Source organism: Gekko japonicus, unplaced genomic scaffold, assembly GCF_001447785.1.
Source record: "Gekko japonicus isolate JY-2015 unplaced genomic scaffold, Gekko_japonicus_V1.1 scaffold530, whole genome shotgun sequence".
In the NCBI taxonomy this organism is placed as follows: domain Eukaryota; kingdom Metazoa; phylum Chordata; class Lepidosauria; order Squamata; family Gekkonidae; genus Gekko; species Gekko japonicus.
Genome location: NW_015163103.1, coordinates 855533 through 881267, shown reverse-complemented (window position 1 = coordinate 881267; position 25735 = coordinate 855533). Strand labels below are relative to the sequence as shown.

At 41.9% G+C, this 25735-nt stretch overlaps 1 protein-coding gene across 1 annotated transcript in view; it reads left to right on the top strand.

Moving 5' to 3' along the window:
• The window catches only part of SHOC2 (SHOC2 leucine-rich repeat scaffold protein), a 97146-nt gene that overhangs the window by 46863 nt on the left and 24548 nt on the right, over nucleotides 1-25735 (top strand). Inside the window, exon 4 of the mRNA XM_015406750.1 lies at nucleotides 22299-22429. Coding sequence (XP_015262236.1) covers nucleotides 22299-22429 — 131 coding nt within the window. The remainder of the gene's footprint in view (nucleotides 1-22298; nucleotides 22430-25735) is intronic.

Here is a 25735-nt window from a genome sequence, read left to right as displayed (position 1 = left end):
ACCCTGGTCTGTGATAAAGGGGAGAAGCTTAGACACCTCAGGGGTTAGTAAAAAACTGTAATATCTAAAGGAAAGACCTAGATATCTAAGGAGAGAAACCTAGAAGTACTAAGCCAAAGCTATTCTCTAAGAAACTGTCTTCAAGATTCTGTGTAACAGGTGAAATATATAATAAAAATCTTTTAACCGAAAAGAACTTGAAACTCAGAAATTAAGCTTCAACAACAGTCTTGTATGTTTAGTAGCCTCAATTTTGTATATTTTAGTAAGTTTTATCTGAGCAACCTCTATGCCTTGAATCCTCATATTTATATATTCCCTGCCTGTTTAATAAAATCTTTATTCTGTTTTTGAAAGTTAATCTGCCTCAAGTGCCATTTCAGAAGGGTATATAAAACAGGACAGCTCCTGTATTTCCCTCAAGTTCCTGTACTGGGTCTAAAGCTTAAACAAATATCTGTGCAGGGCAGGACAATTTAACATCAGACAAAGAAGAAATACACACTACTGTAGGGCAACTCAGTTACTGAGAGGAGCTAAAATAGTTTTGATGGGAAAATTCTGCCTGGGTGTTTGGAAAGAGACAGGGGTCTGTCATAAGCCCTTACTTCCCTCTTCTGGGGAGGAAAAAGACAGGAGCATGTCCCTGTAGTTGTGCCATTCTTTTGCCTCTGTAACTCCAGAGCAATATCAGAAATGTGTATTTGTTGAGCGCCAGTACTCATCACATAAAAATACTTGTTTAGTTTAAAGATGCCTAGCCATTTAAGCTCTGTAACTTAAATGTTTATGTATTTAGAATATTTCTATGCTATTTCTTTGGAGTTCTGCTTGAGGTGGCTTATAATAAGAAGTTTTCCCCTAGATAACTAAAAGATGAGATTAGCATTGCAACTAGATGCAACAAAATGTAGTTTATAGAAAATGAATTTATACAAAATGCCTTAGTCTGTAGCTGCTGGTATTTGCTTATTTTTTAGTTCACAAAATTATTTAAAATTAAATATTTTTCTCACAAAATTGTAGTCAACTAAATGAAAAAATAGTTTTAGTAATTTATAGAAATAATATTTAGTGCCTAATAATGAGCTTTAATATATCCTGAGAGCATGCTCTTACATATAGTCAGTTATAGTCATGTAGTTACTATTTGCTGTGTATTAATAATATGATGAAGCTTCCTCTGGAAAGAGATCTTAATTCCTCCCTACCTTGGAACTGTTTTGCGTAACTCCAACTTGTAATGTTTGCAATAGAAATTGATAGCCTTGAACGATTTCTTACCTATAGGCAAATCTCATTTCTAGCACTTGTTCAATCTTCAGCAAGTTTTCCAGCTCCCTGTACAGTGTCATTCTAAACTATTACTCAATGAACAACAGTCCTTTCAAACACTGATTTGATACATACCATCCAGAGACTGTATCTTAGCAACTCAAGAGCCCATATTCACAAGCATACTGGTAACAGACCTCTCATGCAAGTGTGACACAGGCTGTTTATATTGAGATCTTTGACTTTAAACAGTCCAAAACCTTGGCATAAAATTTGGGTTTTTCAAAGTGGTTGAAGATGAAGGATACCATGCATGAAGGCCATGATTTAAAAAAACACAACATAGTGTATGTTAAGTCATTCCTGAAACAAAACAACTCCTTGAGTTACTAGTTCTGCTTAACACTCCAGTGTCAACTTTTGCAGTATAGACAAAGGCCTTACTGCATTTGACATTTGGTTTGGTATTACTTCAGTCTACCTTCTGTGGATATATGTAGCAGAATTGTTTTTGATTAATTTTGTAATCCACCTTGAAGATCATATGTGGTGGAAAAGCAGGGTAAAAATATTTTAAAATAAATCATTAGGTTTTTGACTTACACCATCTGCTGATGCATTATCATGTAGAAACTGTTCTTGAAGGAAAAACTGCAAGGTAATTCAACTTTGATTATTCAGTATTATGCCTCTTCATGGCACCAAGTTGTATGTTCTGCCACTTTTAGCCTGGCTAAGATGGCACAGGGCAGAAGACGACAAACAAGATAGATTCTTTTTTCTTTTTGAATAATTTTTAACAAGCGTACAAACATAGAGACAAACATACGGTAGAGTATTAGTAGCTGTATCATATCTCTTAATTTTATCATGGGCTATAATTTTATAAATACCTATAAAAGAGTGAATTAAATTTATAATCAATGTTAATTGTAAATACAGTTTCCCCTAGCCCATCTTAGCCAGTTACACAGAGACTGGGATTCTCTAGATCAGTATTATTTAAAAAGCTTTATTTTCTTCTTTTTGTAACTTTTTTTCCCAATAAGATCATCATTCTGTGCCTCTTTTCCTTATAGGTAGAGGGGATTTCTTTTAGCATTCGCAATCTGTGTTCATTTTTAAGGTGATTAAAATATCCATATATTCTGCTTCATCTTCCTTTTGAGATATAGCTTTAAAGATTTCAAGATTTGACAGTCTTTAAGTAGGTCTGTTGTTCTTAGCTTCTACCTCATCTTCTCTTTGAATTATAGCTTTGAGGATTCTTTTAGTAGATCTGTTGTTTTTTCTGTAAATTGGAACATCTTAATTGTAGGTTTGTTCTGCGTCTAGCATTTTGGAGTACTGCAGATCCTTTTCTCCATCGGTTGAATCAGGTTGTTTGTAGTATTTCCCTGCAGCTTGCATAATTTGGCATTAGGGCTGCTCTTCTTCTAGCTTTGTTTGTTGCTGAAGTTCCTTTATCTGACTTGTAGTTTGGGTTAATGTTACAATAAGTTTGTTCATTGCAAGTTCTAAAGATTCCTTTAATGTAAGGGTAACAGCATCCACTATCATGTCTCGAAGCTCTTCCCAAGACAGCTGCAGCTGGTTAATTTCTGAGGAGCTCTCTAAGGGTATACCATCTGTCTTTTCTTTTTAAATCCTGTCCCTGCATTTTAAAGCTGTATCACAAGTCCCAGCAAGGTCCACAGTCTCTGCTATTTATTGTCATTAACCTTTTCAAAGTTTACCATGCTTAGTAATATTGTCAATAAGGATCCCTCAGTACAAATCAGATTCTTAGATCTTCACTGGAAACACTAGACAAAACAAGCTGATCCGTTCCCAGCAGACAAAACAGAGTGCACTTCTATTCTGTTCTCAGCAGTAAAGCATGACGTCGCATAGGGTTGTCGCAAGATGGTGAGTTTCACTCTGTATATCTTTCTTTTTTTAAAAAAATTTAAGAAGAAAAGTTATAGTTCTCTTGTAGAGGCTGAGATCCCTCTTTGCCCCAGTAAGTGTTTATCTCAGCATTCTTTTAAGTACTCTTATCTTGTCTCGGCCGCTTCACACCGGGGGGTGGGATTCCACCTCTCTTCTCTGTATTGTTTTGCAGATTTAAAGGGGCTTTTTCAAAGAAATCATCATAGTCTTCAATGTTGCTGTTGCTGTTACAGATACTCACAGTTGCGTGTCTTCTGTGTTCTGGATGAGGCTCAAAATAACTCTTACTTGGGGGTGTTCACATCTGGTGCAGGTTATGGCTGCCAAACCTGCTCTTCTTCGTTCTGTGCTTCTGGGATGATCCAGGGCTTCCACCCACTTGTTGCCTCAAGTGAGGGGCCCGAACCAAGTCCCTTGCTCCAGACCTCCCTCCAGGAGGTCCAGTAGGGTTCAGGATCCCCTGAAACCTCCCTAAAAAGAATGAAGAATCAGTCGTAGCCAGGAGCAGTTCCTGGTGTCGACTGTCTTGATGCACCGAAGCGGTGCCTCCCATCACAAGATAGATTCTTTAATACATAATAATACATAGAGAGCCAGTTTGGTGTAGTGGTTAAGTGTGTGGACTCTAATCTGAGAGAACTGGGTTTGATTCCCCACTCCTCCACTTGCCCCTGCTGATGTGACCTTGGGTCAGTCACAAGCTCTGGCACAGCTGTTCCTGAAAGAGCAGTTTGTGTCAGAGCTCTCTTCACCCCACCCACCTCACAGGGTATCTGTTGGGAGGGGAAGGGAAAGGAGTTTGTAAGCCGCTCTGAGACTCCAAGTAAAGGGCGGGGTATAAATCCAATCTCCTCCTCCTCCTCCTCCTCTTCTTCTTCTACGTCTAATAATAATAATAATAATAATAATAATAAAAATAAATATTTTGGGTGCTTCCAACACTACCCAGTTGCTGTGATTTATTCACTTAGGTTTAGCAAAGAAGCCAAATGATACTCTCCCTTGTTGTCCTCCCATCTTTTGAACCGTGATTTGTGGCTCACTGTTTTCTTAAGAGTTACTTCCCTTTAAACTTTCTTCCTTTCCTTGTCCTTAATTACTTCCTGCTCCATCCCACAGGCAGCCACAGAATATGTGAATAAATTATGAATTACCAGTTTGTGGTGTGTGTGTTTTGAATACTGCTGTTTTGTACATCAAACGAATGTCAAAAGTAATCATAGCAGTTTATAAAATTTTGATTAAAATGAGTAGGGATTTTCCTTGCTAAATGAAAAGCAGTACTTTTTTAAAACAATTTTTTTTATTTTTTACATGAAATTTGAAAAAATCAACAGTAACATGTACAGAAACATTGAACCAATATTAGGTGAATGATGACATAAATGATAACAGTAAAATGTATTCCATAGCAACCCCTGTTCAGTATCTTTAACCTTTCTGTACACTACTAACCTTTAGATAAGCACATTTTGACTAAGTGCTCTGTGCAGTAATGTATTTGGTAACAAAGAACTTTACCCTAGAACTCATTATATCCATTATATACATTAAAATATCAACTTAAATTTGCTTACCAAAATCTCTGAATCGGTTTTATCCAATACAGGATACCACTTGTCCATTGGATTAAGCGATTCCCTTTCTTTTTGGTTATTACCAAAAAACAATGAACTTTTTTCTAGTATAAAATATTCCCAAACTTTATTTAGCCAATGTTCAACTGTAAGAGGCTTTATATCCTTCCGTCTAAGTGCTATGGCAGCTTTTGCTGCAACTAGGAGTATATTGATTAAATCTCGTCTGAGTGCTGGAGGTCTGTCTTTTGGCCAAAGATGCAGCAGAATCAGTGCTGGATCAAGTGGAATGATATATCCTGTCAAAAATTTAATCTGTTTCTGAGCTAGTTTCCAGAATTCTTGAATGTGTTTGCACTCCCACCAGTTGTGATGGAATGTCGCTCTGTGGCTCCACTGCTTCCAACATAATGGAGAGGCCTTTGGAATCATGTGCGACAGTTTAGCTGGTGTAATGTACCAATGTAGTAAGACCTTGTAAGCAGCCATTTGTATTGTCAGCGATTTGGAGAGTTTAGCAAGAGTTTGCCATATGACTTCCCAGTGCTCATATTTAAATGTGAGATGTAAATCAATATGCCGTGCTGTCTCATAAGTTTGTCATCTGTCTTTTCAAGTAGTAATTGATAGATGGTCGATATCAGACCCTTCTTTTCATTTGTGTTAAATAACAGCCGTTCAGATTCAGTTTTGGGGGATTTAAGGGCTGATTTGAAGCTTGGGGTGTCTAGGAGATGCTGAAGTTGGAGATATTCGAACCTTATATTTCTTTTCCCGGGCAGACTTGGTGGCCATTCTGTTTCCCTGATGAACATTTATTATCCTGGTTACCCTTCCAGCTCTCATGAAAAGCAGTACTTAATCTTTCCCTCCCCACAACAAAAATTGATAATTAACAATTGATTCATGAATGGTACGGCAGGACATGGAAAGAAGTAAATAGGCTGCTTAAACAAAGGGACGAAAGGTAAATGTCATGGAGAAGTAGAAACTAGTAAACTGAACTGTAGTCTTGAGTCAACATAGGAAGAAGATCTTGTCTGGGGATGCTGAATTGTGGGTGTAGCTAAATTTTTATGGAGAACACACTACAGTGTTCACAGTAGCAGAGAACTGCACGTTCTTACAGAAGAGTAATCCTTCAGCACTGCAAAATATCCCTTGTGTGTATTGTCTAAGCATACATCAAACCTGCTTGGTGCATATATATACACACAATTGGGAAATGCTGTGTGATTTGTGATTTTCCTGCATGGCAGTGATTCACTTATTTTGCAGCTTTCTGAACTCCTCAAACTAGATGCTAATTTTAATAAATCGTACTGTGTACTAGTGTTCATTGCTACCTCTTCAGCTCAGAGAATGTTTCATAGCAGCATGTTTTGCACACTTACTTCCTGAGGAAAGGAGGTAAATTTCCCAACCTAGAATTCAGTATTTATTTAATAAGCGTTTGGTAAAATACATTTGTAAAGGCTATTAAAAGAATGTTAGACTGAAGTCCTTCTAGTCCAGTATTTTTTTAAGCAGAGACCAGATTAATGCTTCTCAGGTTTATAAACAGAAAATGAAGGTTGCAGTCAGCCTCTCTCATGTATGCCATAATCTTGTTGTTAGAAATATATTGGCTCTGTACATGGAGATTGTTAGGGCCAGTTGCTGTTGATTGGGCTGTCCTCCATGAATGTGTTTGATCCATTCTTTAAAGCCAAGTGAGCATTATCTAGTGGTGCTAGATAATGCTGAAACAGGCATCTGCATGCTACAGAAAAAGCAGTTGAGTAACACTGACTGTATTCTAGCCACAGTGGTTTGGTTCAACATTAAGCAAGCAGTGGCATGATTTCTTGACTTTACAGGCTATCTTGTGTTCAGGGTTAGTTTAGGATTGGTCACTGTAACCGTGGTGAGTAACAAGTCCTGGAATTAGAAGTCAGGCTCCCAGTATTTAAACATGTATTTCTTAGTCTGAGTAATTTTCAAAACCTTTTTATGATCCTTTTTCCAAGTGTTGTGTTAAGCTGTAGAACAGTTTGATAGTTAAACATGAAGCGTCTGTGCATTATCAAGTTGCAGCATGTTTGTAGTACTCATGAACTTTCATACTGTTTTGTAAGATTTAATTAACTCCTCCAGTTATTCAGATCTGTAAATGATCGTATCAGTTCTAAAATCGGTGTGCATGTGGCTTGTCAGAGCTGCTCACCATATGGAAGCCTTCAGTATTTGTTGTGTTGCAGCAGCATTTAAGGCAACAGAACATAATCATAAGTGGGCCATACTATTCTTCCTTGCTGGTGATGGATGCAGTCTGTCTAGTTCTCACTAAAAATTATACATACAACCCCAGGGTGTTTTTTGCCAGAAAGTGTGGTGTATAATGTACACACTCTCTCCCCCCAGGGCATGGAAAATGGATTTATATGAGGTGAATATTAGCCACTGTGCAAAGGCTAGTGACTGACCTTGCGGTCTGCAATATTGATAGGTAGGCAATACAATTCTAGTAGCTAATATGGTACATTTCACTAGGAGTTTTAGCTCTAGCTCCAAGTAATGATGTTCTGGTGCAATACTCATTCATTTGAGTTGGTTTTGCATAGTTCCTATTTGTCTGTGTTTTTTTTAATTTAAGGCAAAATTACAAGTTTTTTTTGCCTTCTAGCTTTTTTGTGTCTTTAAACAAAAATATACATGGAAAGCTTATACTAGAAGATTATCAGTAATCATGAGTGAGAAATGAATAGCATGATTATTATTAGAAAATGGCATGATTATTATTAGGAAGCATTTAGACCTCCACATGTACAACATTTTTTCAGCCTTTGCTTTTGCATCTTTACTGTTTTCTTAGATAAACATTTATTGCCACTAGTTGGCTTTCTTTGCTACAGATCGTGTGCTATAAAATGTGTAGTAGTAATAAAATGTGTAGTAGTAATAAAATGATGTAAAGTTTTCTAAATTAATTGGCACACTATATTCTGCCTTAGCAGGAAAACTCTGGAAAGTATGGAGGTTGTATGAGGACTCTGGCTACATATCAGCTAAGAAGACAAAATCCACTATCACTATACTGATTCCAGTAGGTCAATGGTAAAATAATCTTAATGGTATAGTCTGTCATTAGTCTATGGATATTTTAGTACTGGTGGTTATGAATTTGTAAATTGCCCTGAGAGCTGTTTAACTACGTTAAGATATATACATATATGTTCATAGAATTCAGGCACTTCTTAAGCAGCAGTTGCTGCCATTTATTGTCAGGGAATGATATACAGATTTACCTTATTGTAGTGGCATTTGTTTCCTGTTGAGTGAAGACTGTTCTTTGCTTTGTGCTTTATAGAAGTTCTAGTAAAATTTATTGGGGGGGCACAATAGTGTCATAATTAAGAGAGCCCTTCCTGTAACTAAAAATTAGACCTAAACACACTGATGCAATTCAACAAGGATAAGTGCAGATGTCTACACCTGGGTAATAAAAATGAGAAGCACACATACTTTTATATGATGATCCAAAACTACCCTTTAAGGTTCCCTGAATTAAAAATAAATTTTGAATTGAACACAAAAGCTTTTGAAAAGGAGGAATGGAACCAATGCACTGATGTTTTTCTGCTAAAAACTAGCAAAGTTTCTCACAGTTCATGAAGGCAATGGAAGCTGTTTCTAATTCAGCTGTGACCTGTGCTGGGGTGGGGGAGGGTTTAGAATGGCTGTACCTTTAAAGGGGACAAGAAGCTGTGGCTTCTTGTTATAGCATGTGCTTTGCATGTAGAAGATCCCAGATTCAGTCCTCAGAATTTCCGGTTAAATGGATCAAATGTGATTTATTTTATTTACCATGTTTATACTCCAAGAGAGGCTCAGGGTGTCTTACAACAAAGTAAAATACAATTCATTAGATAATCTTAAAAGTAGTAGTAATAATAACAATAAATATATTAAAACCAGATCTATAAATTTTGTATTAAAGCATAGCTGCATCCAACAATACCACAATTCAGTGGAAATCAGAATTCCAAGACATACAGGATGACTAATTGTTGGAAAAGCTCTGTCTTGCAAGCCCTGTGGAAGCTAACAAGGTCCCTTGGGGTATGTGTGTCTTCTGATAAAGCATTCCACCAGGATGGGGCCACCACAGAGAAGGCCCTTGCCCTGGTAGAAGTGAGACAGGCCACTCAAGGGCTGGGCAGCACCAAAAGATTGCGAAGAGCGCAGGCAGTGTGGGGGATTGTAGCAGGAGAGGCGGGGGCTTGTCTATGTGATACCTTGGAGATCTGCTGCCATTCAGAATAGACACTACTGACCTTGATCAATGGTCAAAAATGGCATAAGGCAGCTTCCTGTAAATCTGGGGCCTTAAATCTTAGTTTAGGAGTTCAGACAGAGACTGTGCACCTGCAGCTGTCTGGGTCACAGCCATTACTATTTATTCTGGATATTCCATTTAGTGTCCTAGCAAGCTATAGACTAGGGGTATGCAGTAAAAAAAAAAAGTGTCACTATTTTTCAGACCTAGATATATTTGAGCCAAAAATAACAGTAGTTTCAGTTTCCTGGGTTCCAAATACTGGTACCATATTCAAATCCAGGGTTTTGTTGGATTTCTAATACAATTTGGGCTCCATTGTTCCCTATGGGGATCGTTCTGGAGGTTTGGGAAGGTGTTTTTAAAGGTACTGGAGATGCTAGTGCCTGTCCTTTAAATAACCACCAAATTTCAAATCGATTGGACCAGGTGTCCTCAGCTGTTTCCATTATTTCCTGTGGAGAAAAAAATTCTATAAAACCCAAGAATCTCCCACCTAAGAAAGGCTATTACAAACCATTGCTAAGCCTGAGAATCTGAAACTGGTGGATTCTCACATTTTTACATAGGTCAAGATTCTCATATTTGACATAGTTTCATGCAAAGTGGTGGTATCGCTTTATTGTGCTCTGGTTAGACCTCGCCTAGAGTATTGTATTCAGTTTTGGGTACCGCAGTGTAAGAAGGATATAGACGAGTTGGAACGTGTCCAGAGAGAGCAATGAAAATGGTGAGGGGTCTGGAGACCAAGTCCTATGAGGAAAGGTTGAAGGAGCTGGGTATGTTTAGCCTGGAGAGGACTGAGAGGTGATATGATAACCATCTTCAAGTATTTGAAGGGCTGTCATATAGAAAATTGTATGGAGTGGTTTTCTGTTCCCCCAGAAGATTGGATCAGAACCAGTGGGTTGAAATTAAATCAGAAGAGTTTTCAGCTATATATTAGGAAGAACTTCCTGACAGTGCAGTTCCTCAGTGGAACAGGCTTCCTTGAGAGGTGGTGGGCTCTCCTTCTTTAGTGGTTTTCAAACAGAGGCTAGATGGCCATCTGACAGCAATGCCGATTCTGTGAACTTAGGCAGATCATGAGAGGGAGGGCAGAAAGGTTTGCAATTCAGTGCTTAGTTCTTGTGGCCCTTTCTTACATGTCCAGGGAAATGCTGATTGCCACTTTGGGGTCAGGAAGCAATTTTCTCCAAGCCAATTTGGACAGGGATCCAGGAGGGTTTTTTCTAGGCCCTCTTCTGGGCATAGAGCAGGGGTCACTGGGGGTGGGGGGAAGGTATTTGTGAATTTCCTGCATTGTGTAGGGGGTTGGACTAGATGACCCTGGAGGTCCCTTCCAGCTCTTTGATTTTGTGATCTATTATTTTTCTTTGCAAAATGACTTCCAGAAATCCTCACTGCACTGATTCACAGAAAACAGTCAAAAAGTGTAGCAGTAATCTAGCCGTTAGAGATCAGGACTGAGCTTCTGTTTCCTTTCGTGTTAAAAGTATTTAAGCTTGGGTATGACGAGAGGCATACAGTCTATGGGTTCACAGTCTGTGGCTCTAAGTGTACCAAGCCACTGAGTCTGGGACTAGCCCATGGTGTTAGAATTGTATTGTATTATGGTTTGTCTGCCTATATTATATTTTTGTGCTGCTTTGTGAGGTGCTTTTAGTCCCCGGTGGGGAGAAAACAGGGCAGAAATACTTACAGCATGAATATATAATGCGCAGCAGCCAGGCATAGTAGTGTTGCAGTGTTTACTCTTTGGTTTGATTCTTCTTGATTCCCTGTGGTAGAAAAATAGTGAGAACTGGAAAAAATGTTTTCAAAGTATATAAGACCCTTGTCAGGATCCACTGGAGCTGGGTCTGAGTCCAGAGCTTTCTCACTCTCTAGGGTTACTTTTTATTGGGCAGTTGCTCCAGGATAGAGCCTCAGCATAGAGCAAGTGGAGGGGGTTTCCTTTCACTCAGTTTCCCCATACTACTCTGTTAAGTACCTTTTCCCACCCTTTGAAGAATGGATCTGGCTCTTCTTCCCTGGCTGCTCCTGGTTCCTCAAGGGGAGGGCCAACCGTGGACTCAGCCAGTCTTTCTCCCCAACCCCGTCCTGAGGAGTGATAGGCCCCTGGGCCAATGTATAGTTTCCTTGGATTAGTGAGCTCACTGGCCTTTCCCCCTGAACTTCGTTAAAGAGCTGGCTGCCTGCTGTCCAAGGCCCCCAGCAGAGATAACCTGGGTCTTAGTGTCAAGGTCCTCTCTGGTAGCAACTCATCTTGATTGGCTTCTGCTGCGGAGCATGTTGCTAAGAGCTGGCTAGGCTCCTTCAAGCTGGCTGACTCCCAAGTAGACTCAGTCAAGGCCACACACTGCTGCAACCTGGCAGACAACTTCTTCAGCTTCAAGGCTTGCTGGTGCAGTGCACCTTTGATGGGGCTTGCAGTCTGCTGGGGTAAGTGCGGGGACAGTGGTGCTGACCCCAGACAACCCTATAGGTTAATGTACTAGATTTGTTGGACTAAGTATCACTGAAAAGTTTCTGGTGTGTCCACGCATGAGCCCTGACACCAAACATCTTCTGAAGGACAGCTACCAGAGAAGTTGACATGGGTCTTGTGCTCAGCATCAGTGACAGACACTTCTGCTGAAACAGTAAGGGAATTGTGTGCAGTTTCCAATCTCGGTTCTGAAAGCATGATGAAACAATTGGCTGTTGGGAGCAGAGAACTTCAGTAGTTGTACGGGGTGGAAGAGCCCTTATAGGCCATCTGGTCCAGCACCTTGCTCAGTGCAGAAAATCTAAAGCTAGAACATTCCTGACAGATGGCTGTTCATCTTCTTCTTGAAGACTTCCTGTGAGGGAGAACCTGTCCTTCCTAGGTAATTGGTTCCATTGTCAAACCTCTCTTATTGTTAGAAATCTATATATCTAATAGTGAAGTGGCCCCGTCTGTGCGGATATCTAAATCCGCACTTCGGGGGCACCTGGGGGGGAGGGAGAGGTTTGTGCACACGTGGGGCAGTCCCCACATGTGCACAAAAATCCTAAATGTTGGGGGAAAATCGGGGGGATGTTTAAATCCCCCCGAAACTCACAGAGCGTCCCCTGCGCATGCGCAGGGAACGCTCTGCGACCAAGGCTGCCACCGCCACCGCTTGGAAGGGAAGCGTCGAGCGGGGGGCCCAGAGCGCAGAGAAACAGGAAATCTGGCAACATTTCCAAGAAAGATCGGTCGCTGGCTCTCCAAGAGAGTGACAGTTCTTGACAAGCACCCCTTCCCCTTTCCTTTCTATTGCGCCTCTCTACCCTAAGTCGTCCCACGGCGTACTAGATGAGATTGCAAAGGGTCCTAACGTGCGGAGAGAGCCATTCACAACAGGGCACTGCTAACCTGTTACATTTTCAAACGGGGCGGGGGAGGGATCCGAGAGCCGTGGGATAAGGTTTGCGGGTCCGTCCGAAAGGAAATTCTCGCCAAGTGCAAGAGGGGAATGGAATCGCCTGCCACGCCACCTGTCACCCGATAATTCAAAGTTTACCAAGAATGAATTAACGAATGAATGAATGAAAATGGGGGTCGAGTACCTGCAGTCAGCCGTTGAACAATTCCGACATTTTCCCCCTGTAGTGCATATCATAAACCATTTGCTCGCCTCCTCCAGCCCCGACCCATCGCGCCGCACCAAAGTTCACCGCGACTGCAGCGGATCCCTTTGCAAATTGGGAACGGGCCTTATCTCTTTATTTAATTATTTCAGCCCGCAGAGCGTGGGAGAATCCCTTTCCTTTCTGGACAACTTCAGCGGCGCACTGCAAAAATCCTGTTCTTCCAAACATATAAGACTTTGAGAAGTCGCCAAGAGAGGAGGAAATGTGGCTAGAAGGGGAGAAAAAAGCTGCTAAGCCTCCACTGAGTCAGTCTTGCATTTTATTTAAATGCACCGTTTTCATGCACGCTCTGACAGGTGTGCAAAGGATGGACAAATCCTGCGTGAAACCAGAAGTGAAAAGGAAAGTTGCTGCCCTTTACCTGCCGTTGATTGGGATAATTTTGGACGCACTTCCTCAGTTTCATGATTTTACAGGCAAGATATGGTGTTGCGATTTCGTTGGTGTCCTGTCCTGAGTTGCAATGGAAAGACAAAGGGATGAGGTTTGCTAGGAAGCAATGTAGTGGTTTACTTTATCAGGTGGGAGTTGAGGTTACTTGGCCATCTGACCCCGCCTTCTGACTTTGGAGATCCATTTGGAGCTCTGCCTCCCTCCCCACCCCCCCACCCCCGCAAGTATCGCGGGTCCACCCCTTGTATTATCCTAATATTCAACTGAAAGCTATCATCCCATAATCCTATTAGATCTAATTTTGTCCTGTTATGTGCTGTCTTTTGACTCATCTCCAGAGGTGACTGAACTACAGTGTAGGTGCAGTTTAGTCAGTTACACTGTTCCTAGGCATTGACCTAAGGAATGGGGTTGCAGCAGTCTCCAGCACTTAGCAGCAAAGATCCATTTGGAGCTCTGCCTCCCTCCCCACCCCCCCACCCCCGCAAGTATCGCGGGTCCACCCCTTGTATTATCCTAATATTCAACTGAAAGCTATCATCCCATAATCCTATTAGATCTAATTTTGTCCTGTTATGTGCTGTCTTTTGACTCATCTCCAGAGGTGACTGAACTACAGTGTAGGTGCAGTTTAGTCAGTTACACTGTTCCTAGGCATTGACCTAAGGAATGGGGTTGCAGCAGTCTCCAGCACTTAGCAGCAAAGAAATAAAATTTTCTATAAAATATATTTAATACCTGGTATTAGATGGCACACCTTAGAATATAGATATCCAAGCTAGACCTTTAAGCATTTTCTACACAGCTGTCCATCATGATGTAGCATAACATAGCAAAACAGTACTAGCATGGCAGAATCATAAAGTTAGCATGGCTTCTCTCTGGCCTATAGTCTTATTATAGTCTTTTGCCCTCTGGCACCAGGTGCACACTCAAATCCAATCAGGGAGCTCGCTTGAATGGAACTCTCCAGATGATGTTAACATCCACTCCTGATTCCCCGTCTCATCTAGTTACACAACTGAACACAGGTTCTCACGATTAACCAATTACCACATCTTTGAAAAAGATTAACCAATTACCACATCCAGCCTTGAAAAAGATAAGGTTAGCAGGAAGGCCTAGTTACGGACACCTGTGAGCCAGAGCAGGCCTGCTCATAATCATGTTAACCCTTGAGGGGAGATCAGGGGGCTTTGCCTCACATGTACTTTTTTGTTGTTTTTTTGACCTGGCTCTTTCCTTCTTACCTCTTCTACAAGCCACTGTAATGTATATACCCACATACTGGGGTAACAAGTAGCTTACTGCCCTATCTTGCTGAATGGGAAGAAGGGCCAGAAGGAAATGGGGCAGAAACTGCATCAAAGCCTCAGGGTAAACTCTGAAAGTTTCACTGAGCTCTTCGTAATCACAGAAGGAAGAAGACATAATCTAGCTGGAACTAAGGTATGTGTGATAAATTAGCATAGAGTTTTCTCTCAAGTAGATTGCAATTTTGTTTGCAGAAAATGGAGGCAAAATTCCATAAATGTGTAAAGTATTGAAATTTTATATGCTAATTATGTTATAAATGCTGCATTTTATGTTATTAAAGCAGTAAAATTGGTTTAGGCTTGATAGAATAGTAAGTATCACATACATTTTCAGTTTTTCACAAAATTTCCGGTTATTTTATTTTATTTTTTAAAACAAAACAAAATGGAAAAAGCTTTTCTCCTGGGGCTTAAAAATTTCCAGAAATTTTACATCTCTACACCAAGCAAACTTCCATGGCAGAGTAGGAACGAACCCGGGTCTCCCAGATCCTAGGCCAACAGGCCTGTACAATCATGGTTACTAGTCTGTTTCTGCAGTATGAAAGATAAAGATGAAAGATAAAAGAACACCTAAACAGAAATTCACTGCATTTGAGAAGCAGGATTTTTGTCTATCTTTGTTACTTTAAAAACATCCTTAGATGAACAGCCAGTTTGGATATCCGATTAAACTTTATAACACTTTAAAACACTGAAGTCTTCAGTAGTGTATTATATATAATCCAACACAGCATAAATGAGAACACAAATTAGTCATATTTAAAGAAATATAGACTTGAAAAATACATTGTCCACACATAGGAATGATCATTATCTAAGGCTGTACCTTGTCCTAAATCATCATACTACACATCTTCAAACTGTCTTCATATTGTGCATTTTGAGTGAGTAAAACTTTTCTTGAAAGCATTTCACTGATGCCAAAAGAGAAAATATCACGTTACTCAATCAGTCATAGGGCTGTCTCTGGGAAACATTCTGGATATGAGCAGATCACCTCTCCCCCTGCCAGAATCATCTGGAATGTGTGAGCTAATTAATGGGGTTGGCAGATGGCCTTGGTTAGTAACTGTTGATCTGGAGTGGTGGCAGCACAGCTGCTAACAGACCAGTGAAAAGTAAAAATGTTAAGATGGCTTCTCTCTTGGCACCTCCCCCTCATCTTTCCCCATCTCGAGTTGTGAGGTAGTGCTAAGCAGAGGGAGCAGAGTTGCCAGATGCTTGGTCAGCTGGCTTCATTCTCATTCATTAGGTTCGGAAAATAAAACTAGTTGCAGACCTTGGGTTTGATCGAGATTGATTTCCCTCTCACACAAGGCACTTCTGTCAGTAGAATGGAACGCTACTGTCTCTCCCCACCCCCGACAACCCACTGAGCTCCCAAAATGGTGCTCTTAGTGGACAGGGACTGTGACGACCTCTTAACTGGGGAGGTCTGGTTTCCCTTTAAAGTGTTCTTTATGTTTTAATTTATTATGTGTATCCGGCTGCCACCAGGAAATTTGAGGCTTTCCAAACCTTTATGGTGTTACTCTTGCTATTACTGGGTAGGTAGATTGAGGGTTTAGACTTTCGAGGGGCTATGTGTTTCCTGAGGATTTATTCCTTTCAGAGCTGATATGCTTAAATAAAAGTAGATTTATTGATATAATTCGTAAATAACAGGATAGTATTCTGTATCTAGGAATGGGTAAATACTGAACAATTCCAACTGGTTTTTCACACACTTTTCTCTCACACTGTCATGGATTTTGGCATGTAACTTTATAACTTTAACTCAAGGTCATGTAAGTTCACTATTTCTCTCCAGGACATACAGCCTTTCCTAAACTTTGTCTTCAATTACTTTCATTCACATTTTACTATTCTCTCAGAACAACCTCAGCTGTTCTTAACTGCACACACAGACTGCTTCTTTTCAGACCCCAGAATGAACTATCAACTGTCTTTTTCAACTGTCTTGTTCCGCTGTCCAACCTCTAACTGTCACTCCTGATAGACATACATATCATCCACACAGCATCACTTCCAAAACCCCTCCCCTTCTCTATCACTCACCAATCACATCACTTGCCTGTTTCAACCACTCTAGATTATCACACAGCCACGCAATCAAACTTTTAAAGACACACACACACAGTTAAACATGAAATCATTACAGGGGACCCTCAGGAACAGCATGATGGTTATAGACCATCTTTTTTTAAAAAAAGCCCCATCTGTCTTGTGTTCATTTCTCAGAGAGAAATTGTCCAGAAACTGGGCTTGTCTAGCTATTTCTTGACCTTTCAAATTTTGGTTCAGGCTTTTGGACCTAGTCAAGTTATAGAAGGAAATTATGTCAGGATGACTTGCAGTTTCAAGAGAGATAAGGGGTGAGCCAGGCACAGGTGCAAGTGAGGTAATGGGCCTGGGATCTTCAAGACTAGATATCTGGAGGTAGTTTTGTGCTCACATTCCTCTCATCAGTTCAAGGAATCCTGGCTTATAGGTATGTAGCTTGATTGTGATCACATGCCAGCTGCAGAGGTACGTGGTCACATGTCTTAGTAACGCACCTGATCAGCTGAATAGGATTAAGCCAGCAAGACCATTCCTTCTAGTTTGGACCTTTGGGCCTTCCTTCCTTCCTTCCAGCCATCCTTTTGACTCTTGGTTTGGTCTTGTGTGGCAGGGATGTGTGCTTTGTTAGCCAAATTGCCTTATTTTTTTAATAAGATGGGGGGAATTTGAATATTAAATGACTATAATTAAGGGAACAATAACCTATGTATACTGGACTCCAACTTATCCAGATCCACCAGAAATAGACTCAGAGGCTGGATCTTAAATATGATTTCTTTACTAACAATTCTCCCACACGTAGAATAAAAATAAAACGATCACACACTCAATGAATACAGAGCTAAGAAATTAGATAGATACCTTACCCGTCCAACCTGACGAGGTGATCCTGCAGCAAAAATTGGGGAAAATACTAGGGAAGGGGTCATGTGTTGACCAGCAATGCACATGGGTGACTCCACACAGAACTAGTAATGAAGTCAGCAAGGTAGGGTGGGGTCAGGTAGGTAGGAAGTGAGAGAGAGAGCAATGGGGAGAAGTGCTCTTTATATACCCTAAAGTGACTGTGAGGGGGACCCTTCATCAGTCATGTAGTTCCCAAGAATTCTAGAAAAATCCAGTTACTAATGGTTAGAAGGTGACCAGAAGAACAGGATCAATGGTTGGGCAATTGCAAAGACATTCAACTAATGGTGACACCTTTAAAAAGACAAAGGAAAGAAAAGAACAGTAATGTTCCGGCTCCATGGATGGTCGTTAGTTGTAATGGCCCAATGATCAGCAGCTGCGTTATCAGAATGGGTGGTGGATGGACGTGCCAGCTGCTTAATTCGCTCATGTCGTAAGTCCTTTTGTTTCACAATGGAAAGTACGTTGCAGCATCTGCAAAGGTGAGGGGGGGGGGAAGAAGTGCCTGCGTGATGGAGAAGGAATCTTTCTATGGAGTCCTTGCAGGAACACTCAGGTTTCCTTCACAGAGCATGGCTCCTTCATAGCGAACTGCTGCTGGTTGCTGTGTGTTTGTGGTGTCAGGGAGGTTGGTTTGTCTCCTGTATGGATGCAGGGGTGAAAGGCATTGGGTAATCCATGGGTCCATCATCTGGCTTGGCACACTGCTTCAGGGCAAGGCTTCCCTTGCCTGGTCACATGTCTACAGTCCAGGAGGTTGGCACCATCTTTAGTGCATAGTCCAATATTAGCACAGTTATTGTACAGACCAGCTTACAGTTATAGTCCATAGCCTTATAGTTGCTGCGTGAGGCTCTTGCAGGGCAACAGTTTCTTGGGTTTTGGATAGTTATTTAGTTTTATTATTTTCTTCTCTGTATTGGACTGCTTCTGTATTTGTATACATTTGCACATTTCTTTTAATAAACCTTATTAATTATGATCCTGTGGTAGTATTTGGGTTTTGGGGCTTCAATCTAAGCCCAATACCTTGGTTTATTTTGGCTACAGCTACTGAAGTAATTACTTGTGGAACTCAACTTGCGAAGTGCCTGCCTTGCAGGGCTGACTTCTTCATTAACACCCAGTATGGCTGGATTCTTGTCCTTCAGCTGAGGGCTAGTTTAGATGGCTGGTGGCACCTCATTACCTTGAGTAGTGAGGATGCACTCCCCCGTATTGTGTGTTTTGATCTTGACCTTCACCCAAAGCCTTCTTGTGGGACAAGGGGCCTTTGACAGAAATGCCAAAGTTACTCAATAAATAACGGAACACTAAGTATTCTTTTTGATTTTTACATCTTAGACTGCAAGTGATAGATTCCAGCTTTGAATGTTTCTTTGCACTAAAAAAAAAAAGCCGTGCAAACAGAATGGTAGCACTGCAGGGCAAAAGTTTTTAAAACACCCCCCCCCCCCCCCATCCCCCCCGCATGCTGTGCTGGTTTTCAGCTGCAAAGCTTTTAACATAGAGGACTGTTCCAGAATGTGAACCTCTAAGATGAGACAGAGGTGGGAATAAGATGTTAGAATAGACTGCCTTATACCGTGTGTCACCCTTACACTCTTACAAAGCTCATAAATCCAGGTGGAGGATCTTTTACTATATGTAATCTATGCCCAAAAAGTTATAGGAGGACAAGAAAGCATTGTGTATGCTCAGCTTGTTTAAAATAGGCCCATATCCCCTTTGCATGCAATATTAGCACACAAATGCACAGCATAATGGATCCCTGGCACGCTGATATTGCATATGCTGCCAAGATGATCTTTGTGAGTGTTTTGCCATATTAGTGTAACGTTTAAATGGTGTCTGAGTTTCAAGGTGTCCAAGATACATTGTTCTATTGTATTCAATATTCTGAGCTCTTAAAATAATATGCAGAAGTTGTAAAACAAATAAAATGTACAATGCATCTTCTTCACTGCACAAGGTCAGGGCATTAAGGTATCTCCGAGCCAAATATGTAGGGCCTCACTAAGTTTCTTTTTCTTAATTTTTCTGTTAAGATACATAACTTTTAATGTATTCTTTCTTTGATGTGAATGGTTTTTAAATATATAAAGACTCATAGCGTTACTTTAAGAGTTGTTTGGCCAAACTTCAAATACTTCCAGTACTTCTGTGTCTTATGTGTGTGTATGTGCATGCACATATGTACCGTGTTTTCCCGAAAATAAGACACTGTCTTATATTTATTTTTTCTCAAGAAGACACACTAGGGCTTATACCACAAATGCATAGAAATCCCGCTAGGGTTTATTTTGGGGGTAAGTCTTCTTTTCGGGGAAACAGGGTATGAATTATTCCCTGCCTGTCAAGATTTTCCAGGATACCTTCTTAAATCATTTTGCATTAAAACCGAGAACGAGGGCATTGCAAATTCAGCATCCCATTGTGACCTTAAATACAAATTAAGGCAGAAGTGCATGTGACCTTTTAAAAAATTACCTTTTTATAGTTAATTTAGTCAAGTGCAGCATGATTCTGTATTCATGAAAATAAATCATACTGAGTCAATTTAGGAGTCCATTAGGATGTATTCCCAAATAAGCATGCTTAGGATTGCAGCCCAAGAGTTTGAAATACATCATGTGTTGTTGGTTCTCACTTATGAATGCTGTGAAAGTAGTTCAAATTGGCTAGCCAACACTGGCCGCAGGATTAGTCAGAAAATATTTAGTCATTGGTGGGTCAAGTATTGTGAAAGATTGTATAATACTGGTCAAATATTTTAATACATAAATTTACTAGAACAATAAATACTTCAGCTGTCAACAGGCATGAACCTTATGCTAATTACAAAATCAAATTAGTTGTGAAAAAATGGATTTACCTTTTTAAAAAGTATTATTTCCACTATTGACGGTACTATATTTGATTCCTGTAAATGTGAACATTGAACAGTTTTTGGCTCCTCCTGGACAACTTGAACCAGGGTCAGCCCTTCTTCTATAAAAAGTAAGCTGACACTGTTTCATTTGCATTCTTGCACATTTCTGAAATATTTGGTTAGTCAGTTGACCAGTATGCCCACCCTAGTTCCAGTGGATCTCTTTGTGGTAACACACTTAGTTTTTAACCAAAGATTCTAGCCATAATTTTATACCTCCATAAACTGGTTATAGATAGGCCACCTGAAAAGCAGTACATTCCATGTAAGGAGATTTTGGACAGAGTTAGCCAAGATGGCATTTTCAAGTTAGGCTTGGTAATTCTGTTCCTGTGCTTATTTACACCATGCAAGAGACTAGCAACTTAACCTTGTGGCTAACTGTAGAAAACCTTAGGAGATAGCAGCAGGTTTTCATTAAATATGGTCTACTGTGGAACCTACTTACAAGGTTTTTTCTAAAATGTTCCTCTCCTTGTTATGCTGCTTTAAAAGTTGATAATGTTTTGCTCTTTGCTCTTGCAGAAATGCTTATCCTTATAATCTGAAATGTGTAAAGTAGTGTAAAATGCTCTAATGATAAATGGCCAGTAATTTTTTTAAAAGCAGTGTTGGGGGGGGGGGGGTAGAGTTTAGAGAATTGTAATGAAGGTAGAGAGCAAAACTCAGTAGTGGGAATAGTAATACTACCTAAATGAGAAAGCTGAAATAGGGATATATTAATCAATGTTTGTGTGTGTTCTTATGAAATCCACAGAAAAATATTGCTGTTAAAATTATTTTTAGATACTATTGTGGAAATGGGCTGTTCTCTTTCTAAAACATAGGTGTCTATGTATGGGTGCGTTCAGATGCGCCATTTGATCTGGTGTCATCACGCTTCAGAAACGGATTTTATATGCACGATCACACAGTCAACATCTGCCTCCCTTCCCCAGCCATTGGTTTCTGGCTCAAAACTGCTTTAACCCAGAGTATTTTCTTACTAGGTCCCAAAGTGGTGTTTTCTCAGGTCTCCCGTTTAAAGCTGCATTACACCCCTGTGTGATCGCTTCTCCGGTGTCAAGCCACTTCCGGTTTAAACCCCCTCTCCGCTCGAAAGCTGCCCAAGGCTTCCGCTTTTTGCCTGCCATTTTTAAAAAAGCGTTGGCGGTGTGCGCATAGGTGGAGCTCCGCTACCATGTTTAGAAAAACGACATTTAAACGGTCACTTGTTTTAGAGTTTAGATGAGTTCGGGATCTCACAGAGGCCATTTCCGGATCAAACTTTTAAAGGGAAGTCTTTTGTTGGAGGGGTTGGATTTATTCGCCCTGGTGGTTCTGCGCATGCGCCATGATAGTTCCCCCCCATTCTACGGAGGGGTGCCTATGCACATGCGCAAACTGAGAAAAAATTTTAAAACCCGCCAATGCACGCTCCTGCGTGCTGATAGTGTAGACGCCGGAGAGCGACGTGACTGCACGGTGAGGTGGGATAAGGGGGGGTAAGTGTGATCGCGATTATCCAGATCAAATATAATCTGGTTAGAACTGGAGCAGTTTAACCCGCTCTCAACACGCTGTCTGACCGCACCCTATGAGAGTCAAAGGCAGTGCTCCCTCTAAGCTGTGGAGTCTTGTGAGCAAAAATTCTATTTTGTGAGCTACTGGCAATATGTTGTGAGTGAGCGATTTGGCTACTGCATCAATTAGTTTGCTCGGGAACTATCCTTCTGGAGCTCAGACAAAAATGTGTGAGCTGGAGGCTAAAAAACTGTGAGCTAGCACACAATAACTCAGCTTAGAGGGAACAGTGGAAAGGGATTAATTCCAAATATATCAAAGCTAGTTAGAATCTGTAGATATGCAATTTATTTCTTCTAGCTTCTATTGCACAAATCTCTTAATCATTTTGGGGCTTTATTTATTTATTTTAGGAAATCTGTCAAGCCTGAAAAGTCTTGGTTTGAGGTATAACCGGCTTTCAGCAATACCCCGGTCTCTAGCACAGTGCAGCAAACTTGATGAGCTGAATTTGGAGAACAACAATATTTCTACATTACCAGAGGTGAGGCATTCAGTTGTTAGGTCTCCTTAAAACTCTGTAAGACAAAGCATACCTTTTTGAGAAGGCACTGAAAGTGTAAATTCTCACAGGATAGTCTTGTTGAATTGTATATGTAGTCAACTTAATGTAGCCTTAAGAACTGAGCTTTGTGCTAACTTGAACTTCATGTGTGTGAGAGATCCTTCTGAGGTCTACATCATTATTATTGCTCAGTAGGCGCATAATCTTCTTCGTGGTCTCTGTGCATCATACCTCTGGGATATAGTGCACCTGCGCCGACCTCGATCGGTTCCTCTTGAAAGCGAAAGGGATTTTCATGCCCGCAGCTCCCCTGTCACGTGCCGGCCCCACTGAGCATGACCAAGGGAGGGGCACAACAATCCCGCCAGTTCTCTTCTGGCCGCTTCGCTGGTAGGATCTTCTTTGCTTCAGTCGGTAAAAACATTGGGCTTTTAGGCCTATTCCTCATTTCTTCGAAGTTTCTTTGTTTTTCTTCTTGTTTATTTTTGTTAAGTGAAAGGACTTTGTTTCTATGGATTTATTTCCTTTTGGACTCTGTCGTGTGTTCCCCCTCTTTCCCAGCCTGTGGCCAAGAGGTGGGGTTTCTTTAAACGGTGACTTAAGTGCGGCAGCAAGATCGCGCCCCCCCCCCCGACGGGCACTCGTTTTGTCTTTTTTGCCTCGGGGAATTTCACCGAATGAACTCTTGTGTTCATTGCATGAAGTTTTCGAAGGAGACAAGGAAGAATAGAGCTGCTGGACTTCACATTGCGCTTTTGAAGTTAGCGCTTTCACCGATGTCGTCACAGGACACTTCAGGGCATGTGTCAATGTCGACTGCCACCTTGATATCGACAGCAGCGCTTTCCCCGATACCGACTCACATAGATGTCGACCACCTGATGCTGAAACGCTCGGCCCAGACATCTCAGTCCTTAGCTAATACTCCCTCCAAAAAATGCAGGGAAGGCAAGGACGGTCAGCCAGTCAAGCTTAAAAAGCATAAGAAAACTCCCCTGTGCAATCTCTGCTGACCCCTCGGAGGGCCATGGAATCGAATCTTTCGGGGGCTGCTTCACTTGACTCTCAGTGCCGATATCAGCCACAAGGTGTACCTCAGTCGCCTTCACTGCGTCCTATCCAGCTCATGGACTCTGAGCATGATATGGACTTAACACAGATCTTCCAGTCTTCCAGTACCGAAAGTCTGCACTCAGACCGTGGAGCCGATGGGCCTGTCCGTCCTTCACAGCTCCAACCTGATGATTGGGACCGACCACCGATCCACCCGCCACCACCGCCTTCCTGGGACCAATGGCAGTGGCAATACATGTATGGGGCCCACCCATTTACAGGCAGTATGCCATGGTTCCCACCCCAACCGATGGAATGGGACCATCAGTCCACCTCTTCACGTCTCTCCCGGTATCGAGATCCTGCATCGACACCGGAGTTTGTGAGGCCCCAACCGTTGAGGCCGATGTGCAAACCCTCCAAGCCGTCGCACCCAACAATTCCAAAGTTTAAAAATCCATCCGATCCGACTTCACCGATACCAATGCCACCTATGTCTTTTTCCAAACCATCTGAGCACTAGGGGTGTGCAAAAAAAAAAAAAAATTCAGTAAAATTCAAATTCGAGTTTATTGAACCCGAATTTTTGGGGGGAAACACAAAAAAACCCGAATATCTATACCGGTAAAGCATAGATATCTGAAAAATTTTGGGAAACCCGAAAAATTCAGGTCCATTATATCCAATGGGGCCATTGAAGTCAATGGCAAAAATCCTCTGGAAAGTTTGCAGGGGGCTGGGGGGGAGGGGGTTTGAGGTAGAGGCTCCAAATTTGGACCGTGGCTCCTCCAGCCTCTCCCCAAATGACCCCCAAAGTTTTGACAAGATTGGTCTGAGGGTCCAATTCCAGGGGCATCCAAAGAGGGTGCCCCCAGATCAGCTTGCTGCCTTGCCTGCCTATTGCCGGTTTGCCGCCAAAATTTGGCGGCAATTCAACCCCATTATATCCTATGGGCCATTTGGCACAATATGGGGCTTTACCGGTATAGATATTTGGGGTTTTTCTGGGAATCCCGAAAAAATTCGGGTCCAATAAATTCCGAAAAAATTCGGGTCCAATAAATTCGAATCCGAATTTTACCTTTTTTCTTTTTGCACACCCCTAGGAGGGGGTTTGAAGGAGAGGCTCCAAACTCGGAGGGTGGCTGCTGGAACCTCTCCCCAAGATACCCACCAAGTGTCAAGAAGATTGGACCAGGGGGTCCAATTCTACGGGCCCCCCAACAGGTTGCCCCCATCCCTCCATTGTTCGCTATGGTGGGAAAAAAGTAACCTTTTCCCCACCATAGAGAGAACAATGGAGGGATGGGGGCAACCTGTTGGGGGAGCATGTTTGCATTGCCATCCAGGCCCAGCCAGCATTGCAGCAGAACCATAGCGATCTGCCCCCCCAAAACCTGTGCCAAGGTGCCCAAAACCAACAGAACTTGGTTCAAACCATAGAATCTCTGCAGCAGCAGCAGCAGCAGCATAGACTGAGGGAGCATGTTTGTGCATTGCCAATGCCAGCCAGGCCCAGCAGCAGAACCAGAGCAATCTGCCCCCCCACAACCTGTGCCAAGGTGCCAGCTGCCAGTCACTGCCCAAAACCAGCAGAACTTGGTTCAAACCAGAGAATCTCTGTAGACTGCAGCAGCAGCCTACAGACTGAGGGAGCATGTTTGTGCATTGCCAGTGACAGCCAGGCCCAGCAGCAGAACCAGTCCAGAGCAGTCTCCCCACCACCACCACAACCTGTGCCAATGTGCCAGGCAGTGCCCAAAAAAACCCAAAACCAACAGAACCAGACAATCTCTCCCTCTGCAGCAGCAGCAGCCTACATAGGGAGCATGTTTGCATTGGCAGCCATGCCCAGCAGCAGAACCAGAGCAGAAAAACCCGAGCCACCCCCCCCCCCCAACAACCTCTGTGCCACACAAACCCAACTGGACTCAGGTCAAACCAGAGGATTTGTGCAGTATATAAACTGAAGGGGGGGCAGGCAGGACCTGTGCAAGTGAGCAATCAACTAGGGGAATTGCATACTCAGCACATTGAAAGAGGCAAAGGAAGGCCAGAGGAACCCAAATGGGCCCAACTCAGAGTGGTTGCCAACTCTCCAGGGGGTGCCCAAAGATTGAGATACCCACTTTCCCGGGTTGGGGAATCACCCAGAGGGGTCTTACCGTACCTCTAGGAAGGCAGTGTGAATCCAGTGAGTGGCGGCAGCAACTAAGGAAGGAAAATAGCCCC